The 10,187-nt window shown below is 35.5% G+C and overlaps 1 protein-coding gene across 2 annotated transcripts; it reads right to left on the bottom strand.

Annotated features, from left to right (window-relative positions):
- Window positions 1–995: 995 nt before the first annotated feature.
- LOC108994758 lies at window positions 996–2,956 on the bottom strand. Of its 2 annotated transcripts, XM_035683695.1 has the most exons (3): window positions 2,483–2,956; window positions 1,673–2,127; window positions 996–1,120 (listed from the first exon to the last, which is right to left on the bottom strand). In XM_035683695.1, the coding sequence occupies exons 1-2, from the start codon at window positions 2,543–2,545 to the stop codon at window positions 1,690–1,692; spliced, it is 501 nt and encodes a 166-aa protein (XP_035539588.1). In that variant the 5' UTR covers window positions 2,546–2,956; the 3' UTR covers window positions 996–1,120; window positions 1,673–1,689. The 2 variants fall into 2 exon arrangements, with proteins under 2 accessions (XP_035539588.1, XP_035539587.1); XM_035683694.1 differs by lacking the exon at window positions 996–1,120 and having other exon boundaries at window positions 1,509–2,127.
- Between the last annotated feature and the right edge of the window lie 7,231 nt (window positions 2,957–10,187).

Raw genomic sequence — 10,187 nt, 5'->3', positions numbered from 1 at the left:
CTACGGCTGCCATTTCAGCAAGCAGATATAAAGCAAACGGGCCGCAATTAGGGGCGGTAACAAATAAGGAAAACGATATTCCCACTTGATAAAATGTCTCGATAAAATGTATTGATTAGTGTTTTTTTTTTAAGTATTTGTGTGTTTTTTTTTTAGTATTTAGTATTTATTTTTTAGTATTTTTAAAAAAAATACACACAAAAATGCTTTAAAAAAACAGAAAAAAAATGCTTTAACAGTACCCTTTTCTACATTAACAAGTCGTTAGAAAAGACATCCAATTTATTTTCGGTATGATGATTTTACATTCGATGAATCTTTGACAGTAAAAATTGTCCCACATCCTAGTTTCGTGGATTTTAATAAATAAAGTTTTAGTTTGATGGTACAAATTATTAAATTTATGTTGCCAATTGCTGCTCTCAATATTCTAGGATGTAAACTAGAAAAATAATAAAATGTAGTCTGTAAAATAGAAAAAAAAATATATATATATATATATATAAATATAAAATGCTCTAATCCAAAGGTCCCGTGGCGTATTTTTCTAACCTGTTTGTGGGTGCATCCAACTAAAATGATGCCCCCTATAAAGTTTGGCTTTCCAATCCTTTCCATCTACTTAACAGTGACTCCAATCTTCCCATCACCATTACCTCTCTTTCTCCCTCTCTCGGCTGCATTATCAGTTCTGGGCATACTTAACAGTGACTCCAATCTTCCCATCACCATTACCTCTCTTTCTCCCTCTCTCGGCTGCATTATCAATTCTGGGCAATGTCTCTGCCATACATTTGAGTATATTGGCAACTCATGCCAAAAAGAATGCAAGCCAGTACTATAGATCAATTTGAACAAAGGCTCGTCCAAGATCCATTCTAGATAAAGCAAGCCTCTCTAGTTCAGTCTAACCGAAAACAAGACAACTGTTCAAGCTCAGAAAGCTGCACTAATTCACATATATGACAATGATTTACCTGACCAAATTACCAATGGTTTGCAAATCCATGAAGATGGTAGCTTATCTGATACCTCGACCATCAAAGGGCAAGGTGACATTAAGATATAGGGCTCTCTATATCTGTTGTTAATTTATCCATTCTTTGTGACCATATTGCACCTGCTCAAACAAAATGGGGGAGCTCAGCCTACAGTGGTTAAATAAGAGTACGCACAGCTATGACTTCTTGCTGGACACGTGATATAGCTTCCCCTCCATCGAATACACTATACAGTTTTACTTATCAGCTAGACAAGTATGTATGTATGTATGTATGTATGTATGTGTGTGTGTGTGTTTGTATGTGTGTGCAATCATCAATCATTAATGACATAAATACAGCTATTTTAAGAAAGCCCAGAAATGTCCATGCCCAGTGGATGTCACCATCAGAGGCAATTGCAATAGAGTTCGGATTTATGGTCTTGAGGCATCTTGATATGTACTGCATAAATCATTTGACACGATTTACACTCTCTTGAACATATAGAACCAAGGCATATCATAATACCATTCAATTTTGTGAGATAGTACTCATCCAAATCATTTCGATTGACACCTGTTGTCAATCAATGCAGGACTGTACAGTTCAGAGTAAAATGAGAGTGCAAACCATCTCATATTGAAGCAAAATTAGACCTACTATATATGCCAAATTAACAGATCTCTTACTACTTGTGCTTGATAATTCAGGTTGGAAGAGGTCCGCTGGAAGTGTTTTGGTTCGCTGAACCGAAGAAGAAAACTACTGCAACGGCAAGAATCCACAAGAAGAAACAGAGGAGAAGAATCTGAGTTTTCATGATAATGAGTTCGGCAAAGTGGTCTTTCTCTTCTTGCCGAAAGTGGAACTCGTCAATAACGATCTCGATTAGTGCATCCATAATCCTCTTAGATTGAGGATCTACATCCGCCGACTTCAGGACCTGAGACCGACTTCTTTTGAGAAAATCGACCGCGATCTCCGCCTCCACAGAGCTTATCTTGGAACCGCCCAGCTCGAAGGTTTCGTGAAGATGTCCTGATTCCTCCATGTCAACTGTGACTGTGGACGACGGAGTAAGGGCGGAAGTACCCAGTGATTCTGATGAAGCAGAAAGAGCCGGGTTCACAGCCATCAAGAAGCTCTAAATAAGATAAAGAAAATGCTTAATCAATCAACCATCTTATGTGAAATTTATTATATGAGAAAAGCTTTACATACTACATCATCATAATCCTCGCGATGATAAAAACCTCTAAAACTACGAAAAAATAAGATCAAACTTGTATGTTAAATAGCACCTGTACTGTTCATTTTGCAGATAATCAATATTTAAAAAAATATATCGCATAACTGCATTTCCTGCTTTCTTTTCTTCAGAAATTGAGAGAACCTAGAGAAATTAAAACAATAAATCGCCAACAAAGCACAACTGATTTCGTGAAATGCGACAAACGGCAATAAATATAGGACCAGGTTGGGTCTAGATTTAATTTTACTTCTTCTCCAATGTGATCAGAGCCAGCGATCTCAGAAATCGAAAATAAATCCAAAGATTCCATTGGAGATTGTGTAACATCTTCGGAAAGCGACGTAAATGCAGCGTTCAAGCTTTTCTTCACGGTCTTGAGAAGAACAATAAGAAAGAAAGGAATGAATGAGAAATCGAATTCGGATGCGACGGAGGTGAACGCATAAATTTGAAAAATCGAGTTGAGATTTTTGTGCCTTTGGTAGCTTCTTCGACGAGGATTCTTTGGATCTCCGATCCAAGTGCTCTGAGGGACGAGCCTGTTCCTTCCGTGGTGTTGGGACCTCCTTCATTTCGCTCTGTTTTGCGGGAAAAATTAGCAATTTCAAAATATTTCCAACTGGTCGGGAAACATCTAGACGTTGCATAAATAGCTTGGGATGAAAGAGATTAAAATTTAAAATAAATTAAAGAAATTGATGAAAGGAGCCACAAGAGCTTGGTTTCGCTGGGTAACTTGGGTTGGAATTTTTAAAAATCAAAAATTTAAGGCGAGAGAATCATATAATTTAATACTTTTTTTATTCTATGCTCTATAATTCAAACAAAATTCTTAAGAGATATTGGCTTGTTGGGGAAGCTAGTTGTTGGAAGCGATAAGAAAAAAATAAAGAAAAATAAACATAATCAATTACACGTTAAAGATTTACATAATTTGATAATGTACATACGTTTATGGAACTGCAAATAATTTTATTTAGAGGAAAGTTGAAATACATTGTGGAGTAATACAATAATTCTCTCTCTCTCTCTCTCTCTGGTTGCCTCTATTTTGTTGACTCTGTCACAATTTTGTTGATTGTCTCACTGTAATCATATGTATACAATACGAAAAATATTAGATATAGTTATAGAGTGTGCAAGTGTCTTGCACTTATATTAAAAATGGATAAATATGGAATCTATATAAATAAAAAATATATATTTTTTAAATGGTGGATCCACTCTTTTTCAATGGAGTGTGCGGCACTTGCACGCTCTATGACTATATATAATATTACTCATATAATGCATGTGTGTGTGTGTGTGTGTGAGTGTGTGATAAAACCCTAGCAAAGTCAAATATTGAGATATTCGCTCGAGCAAGTTGCAGTTCGCTCGAGCGATTATCAAGCAAACATCGAGCGAACTTTCGACTGCCTTCATTCAAGTCACAAACAAGGCTCCACAAAACCTAAAAATTCTTCTACTTGAAGAATGGTGCAACCACAATACCTCCAAGACTAAGACGCCACCTCTATAGCTCACGGCTCTGTCCTCAAGTTAGAAGACTAGTTGAAGTTGTGCAAACCTTCAATTTCTCAAGTGTAATACCCTTGGAGCTCATTTGGATACTAAGAATATCTCAGAATATATGTGAATAGTAGTTAAATAGTTTGTAAATAATAATAAAATAGTTTGAATTAAAATGTTTTATTGTATTTTGGGAAATGTGAGAGAAAAAATTAAAAATAATATTATAAAACTAAAAAATTATTTGAATATTATTTTTAATATTATTTTTATTAGGATGTTTGGGAGAGTTGTATAGGGTTTTGTGTTTTGCATAGGAGTTTAAAAAATTTGTAATAATTAGGTAATAATTATATGGAAAAGTTGAAGATTTGAAATTAAAAAGTATTTTGTGTTCAAGTATATTTGGAAAAGAAGTATTTGAGAATATCTGAAAATATTTGAGAACGTCTAAGAATACTGAAAATAATTGTGTTTCCAACAAGGCCAAATATATCTTCAGAGCAACTCTCGACTCTAACTACATAGGCAATGTCTGATCTCATACAAACCATAGAATACATCAGAGAACCAATTGCTGAGGTATCCTCCTCTTACTTCAATGATTATTCCCAGCTAAGTTTAAAGTCACTTCCCAAGGTACCCATTGGTTTAGCTTTGTCCAGTTTGAACCTATTAAGTACCCTCTTATATAGAAACTCTTTCACAACAAGTCTAGCTTTATACCTCTTACTTCTATCATGCTCAATATTTAACTGATATATTCACTTGTTGTGCAAAGCCTTCTTCCCTGTTGGATGTTCAGTCAACTATCTTGTATGATTCCCTAACAAAGAATCCATTTCATTTTTCAAAGCTAACTTCCACTTGCTCGAATTCTCATCTTGCAATATTTCATCATAGCTCTGCAGCTCATCGCCATCAGTCAGCAAAATATAATTTAAGGTGGGTGAAAACCGTTGCGGAGGTCTGGTAATCTTGGAAGACCTACAAACAATAACTTCATGTGTAGACAGCTCTAGATCTATCTGCAAAACAATAGGGATGGGTGCATCAAACCCACTTTTCCCATTACTAACACCTCTGCTCTGCACTGTGATCTCAAGAAGTTCATCTAGGCTTACAAACTCAAACTCGTGAGAAACTGCAAAATTGAACCCTTTTGGCTTCCCCAAATTTAGATTCGTCAGATGTGCCTTCGATCTCTTCTGGCTCATGTGACCAGGCTTGCAGTGCCATAATGTTGTATTATTCTTTGCTTGGGTGACAGTAATCATATCACTCAGTCCATATGTCATATACAAAGTAACTGTTCTTTGACTACAAGCCAATACCATTGCACTCTTTGTAACTTTCCATGTATCACCCGAAAAAAACTATCAAATAACCGTCATCATCAAGTTTTTCCATAAAGATTCGGTTTTTGCAAAGTTCACACATTCCTGTTTAGGAGTATAATGCACACATCTCTTATTCTCATGACATCCAGTACTTCTCTGTCAATCAAATACATCTTACCAAATTACTAGTAATATAGTTCTATTGATTTCTCGATGTGAAATGGTGTGAAATGAAGCTCCTTGAACCCCCAAAGGGATCGGACCGGTCCGTTCAGTCCATAGTTTGCCGTTTAGATCATACTTCACTCCAAACATCCATAGCAACCTGTGAGTTCGCTCTCCACTTCCCCTCGAGTTGCCACTCGAGCGAAGATCAACTCGTCAGTTCGCTCAATAGGCGCTCAACACATCGCTCGAGCGAATCACTAACCCTAGTTTTCGCTCGAGTAGAAGAAGAGAAAATGAGAGAGAAAGTGAGAGAAATAGAATCGAATGTCCCTATAGGACTCTTCATGAGTGTGTACTATGCAAAGAAAATAAAAATTAGCAATAAATAATTAAAATTTAGGGAAAATTTTTTTATGGAACTAATATTTCGTCATTACTATTGTCTATTTATATATAATGACATAAATTATCACATGATTTATGATATATTATTAATTGATAGTATGTATTATTTAATATTTTATATGGTCAATGATAATAAATTAAATAAAAATTACATCATTAACTTATATAATTACTATATAAAAATAATATATTAAATTATTAAAAATATTTTAAATATATATATTTCGGTATGGTCCGGTCCAAAATATATAGGCTCTGGGACCAGACCAAACTTCTTCGATCTACAATTTTTGGGATAGAGACCGGCCCCTCCAATATTCGGTCCGGTCTGATCCGGATCAAAATTTTCAATCCGATCGATTTTTCTGGTTCGAATTAAATTTTGTACGCCCCTAGTCATCACCGACGAGGAGGCAGATGACCATGAATTGAACCCAGCATATCACAATAAGTATGGAAGTAATGGTTGTGTATCCTCCCACCAGTACCCTTATCATGATCATGATGATCATTATTATTGAGATGATGATGACCATCCTCATCGCCAACTCCCAAAAACTTAACCTTGTTGGAGAATATTGGAGCTAATTAACTAGCTAGCTTATTATGTAATACATGTCTGAACAAACGAAAATAGTATGTATGGTGGGGCTTGCAATAAAGTGTGCAGTGGCTAAAGCACGTCTATCATGTCCTATAAACGAAATATATGGTGTGGCTTGCAATTATAATAATATGATTCTTTTTCTACGTATGCAATTAGTGGGTTAATTTCTAGCTTGCCGTGAGTACGAAAATAAAGCTCACAAATTGACATAGCTTATTTTAATATATCAAATTGTAAATTAGTTTTTTTTTTCTGTAAAATAAATTTAACGTATCTCATCTAACAACGTCAAGTTAAAAAATTTTGGTAACATCTTTTTGTGAACTTAATATTTCTGATCTAATGATCGTAAGTTCTTCGATATGTCCTAGTAAAAAGACAAAGAAGATTAATTTGTTCTTTACACAGTACACATGATTCTTTTGATCGGTTCAAAAAGGGCAGAGTAGTGTATGTATTTTCTCTTGCCAATGGGTGAATTTTTTGCTTTTAATTATGCCGTAAAAAAAAATAGAAAGAGCCTAAAATTTGGAATGTTGAAACATCCCAAGAGTTTCTCTCGTTTGTGTATGGCCTTGTTGTTTTTCTCTAATTCAAGCTTATTACAATCTTTTGTTTAGGTAATTCGGGTAAGGGTGTAGTAGGCGAGGGGGCTGCAGCCCACTCCTCTACACCCCTGCTAGAATCTTCAATCATTTGAATAGGAAATTGTAAGAAATTTTATGTGTTTTTCTTAACTTTGTTTTTAGCCTTATTTGCAATTGCATATTTTGAGAGGGGTTTTTTGTCGAGTAATGCTACATATAGTCGTGAAGTGCTCAAGCGATATGCAGTCGTTTTGAAAAAAATTAGGATTCAATATTTAAAAATTAATTTTTTTTACGTGAGTCTCGTATTTATTCATTTTTTTAAATGGCTGCACAATGCTTGTGCACTCACGACTGCAACTATCATTTCTCTTTTTTGTCTCCAAGTCCAAGGTGTTGGGGCAGTCCTTTTTATATAAAGGTCTAGGGCAAAATTTTAATATGAGGCCTTTCTATTATTAATAAATAATAATAATAATAATAAAATAAACTATGATACTATATATAATAGTCAAATTTTATTTAGAATTATTTTTAACTTTCTCAGACACAACATTATTTACAAAATTATTTATCAAAGTTTGACATTCAAGATTTGCCATCCTTCTATTTTCATTTGATAAAACTACTAATTTATTTATTTTTCCTATGACATGGTTGGATTTATTAACTGGATTACAAGTACAATGAATAACATTCTATGCACAAACGTGTGTATTTGAAAAAGAATCCATTTGCAATGTAATTTAATATTTTTTACTAGGTTTTGAAATAAAATGTGATACTCCATTCTGATAAGTAATAAAGTATGTGGTGTATGAGATTTCACATTGATTGGGAAGTATAAATTTTTACTCTTTATAATATTCTAATGGAACTTCAATTATATTATTGATTAGTATTTTTGAAGTATAGGTCATGTGGCTTGTGAAGAGATATATCTTCTTGATTGTAAGCTATTATCTCTCCTCATTATGGTTATTGTGATCTCTCCTTTATTCTAGCAATGCGTCCTTAAAACATATTAGCTTACATGTGATGGACCACGCTTGAATCTATGACTTGTACATCCACCCATAACTTAAAGCCAATCTTAAAGCTTGCATGTCATTCATGTGTTTTCTTATTAACTTTCATAATGCATGAGAACATATTTGACTTCATGAGCAGGATCAGTAATTGGAAGTCAAAGTTTCTATCTCAGGCAGGGAAAGAAATCATCCTCAAGGCTGCCATCCAAGCTCTATCTACTTACTGCATGGGGGTTTTTAAACTCCCGAAATCTTTACTTAAGGAGATCAATAAAGTGATGCACCAGTTCTGGTGGGAGCGACAACAACAAAATGAAATAAAAGTGCATTGGGTCTCAAGGAGTCAAATGGGGAAAGCTAAGGTTGCAGGGGGATTAGGATTTCATGACTTGGAAAGTTTCAATTTGGCTTTGTTGGCTAAGCAAGAATGGAGGGTCTTACATTATCATGAGTCACTTGCTTCACAGATCCTGAAATCAAAATATTTCTCAAATTCATCATTTTTTCAAGCCAAGCTTGGGGTTAGACCATCTTTTATCTGGAGAAGCATCATAGCAGCAAGGAAATTAGTGGAAGAATGCGCATTAGGGAGGATCCCATGTTTTGTGGCCCATGGCCAAGCCACTAGCCATGTCAGCCACATGCCAGTAGCCTTGCCAGTAATGTCAGCTATGCCCATGGCCCATGCCATGGGCCAGCCTAGCCCACGCATGGGCTCATGCATGCCATGGGTCAACTTGGCCCATACCAACTATGTTATTGCTTATTTTTTATTTTAATTTAATTATTTATTTTCCAATGGACCTATTGAGGGTTTCCAAATTGTAATCTTTATAAATAGGACCCTTAGTCTTTGCATTGGAATCTTTTGGCAAATTCTCTAGAGGATGATTATTTTGTTTAGGAGATCAACTATCGGTGTTAGGCACTTGGGCTTTTTAGGTGCAATTCGTGAATCCCAAAGAGAGGATCACACCTTGCAATTCGTGAATAGGTGTGATTCATTTATCTTGTTCTTGCAACTTTGTGCAATTTGTGAATCCAAATTGTGTTATCTTTGTTTTATCAAGTTATCAATCTATGAGGTTTATTTCAACTATTGTACAATCCGTGAATCAATAGTTGAAGTATTACCTTGTTCATCCATTGTTCATCCGTTATCTTCATTGTTCTTATTTTTCATCTTGTTCATCTACACTTTCTTGCATTTCTAAATATCCATATAAACCAAAAAGAGTCTTCATATTCATTTGTGAGTCCATTCACCTTTGTGCATTCTTGACTTGATGGTGAAGTTGTTTATCATTGTGTTCTTGAATGTTCATACGTGTTCATCCATATTGCCTCATTTGATCCACCCAAACACTAAGTATTGCCCACTATAGTGTTTGCCCTAGTCCACTTTCCATAAATTACCTAGCCGCCCCTTCATAAAACCCTAGCCATATTTCTCACTTACCATACTCGGCCACAACCTTATCTCGCATACACCACTCGACCAATTCTAGTGTTGCCCTACTTCCCATAATAGTTCACTTCTCATAATTAGCCTTCATCCCTCAAATATATTGCCCTAGCCGTGAGTCATACTTGTCATATTTGGCTTGCCAATAAATCTTTCCATATCCATAAAACCCTAACCGCCCACCTCAAATCTCTATAAGGTAATTCTTTCCTTGTAGTAGTCTTGCCTCCATCCACTCACACAAACCCTAGCCGTCCATCAAGAGACATCCTTGGCAACTTCCTAAATTCAAGGAAAATTGACTCATCCCATGCCAATCCCTTGATTCTAGGAACTTCTCAAGAATCACTCAATCTCTCCAATCACTCATCTCATTCCTTAAATCTTTCAACTCCTTCCATATACCTAGTCAACCAAAGACTCCATCATCTTGCCATATTCAAATCAAAATCCTATCTTCCTTATTTTATCCTAACCAATCCTTAAAGTCAATGAGCAACCCTTGACTCATTCAAACTCCATCACTATATCCAATTCCTCAAATCTCTCATTTCCTAGAATCACTCAAACTCAATCAAAGACTTCCAAACTCTTATCATGTTCGGCCAACCCTAGCCACCAAACTTAGCCTCACTCTTCCACATCATTTCCAAACCCTAGTATCTCATCCAAGACTCCAACCCTAGTCTAACTTTTCTAATCTCGAAATCATCCTTAGCCACCACACAAAACCCTAGCTATACTTCACCATACCAACCATAATCATCATCCAAGTGTCCCCAACATCAAGGGCAACCTTCAAGCCATTCCACTTAGCATCAAACACCCATAATAATC

Source organism: Juglans regia, chromosome 12 (assembly GCF_001411555.2).
Source record: "Juglans regia cultivar Chandler chromosome 12, Walnut 2.0, whole genome shotgun sequence".
In the NCBI taxonomy this organism is placed as follows: domain Eukaryota; kingdom Viridiplantae; phylum Streptophyta; class Magnoliopsida; order Fagales; family Juglandaceae; genus Juglans; species Juglans regia.
The sequence above is the reverse complement of the archived record's forward strand: the minus strand, read 5'-3'. Positions and strand labels throughout refer to the sequence as shown.

Bases quoted from the DNA above. Each gene is read 5' to 3' on its own strand.
- LOC108994758 (XM_035683695.1), bottom strand. From the start codon at position 2,545: ATGGAATCTTTGGATTTATTTTCGATTTCTGAGATCGCTGGCTCTGAT. The intron at 2,128-2,482 runs GTAAAATTAAAT...TATCTTATTTAG, and splicing joins CTGATCACATTGGAGAAGAA to AGCTTCTTGATGGCTGTGAA.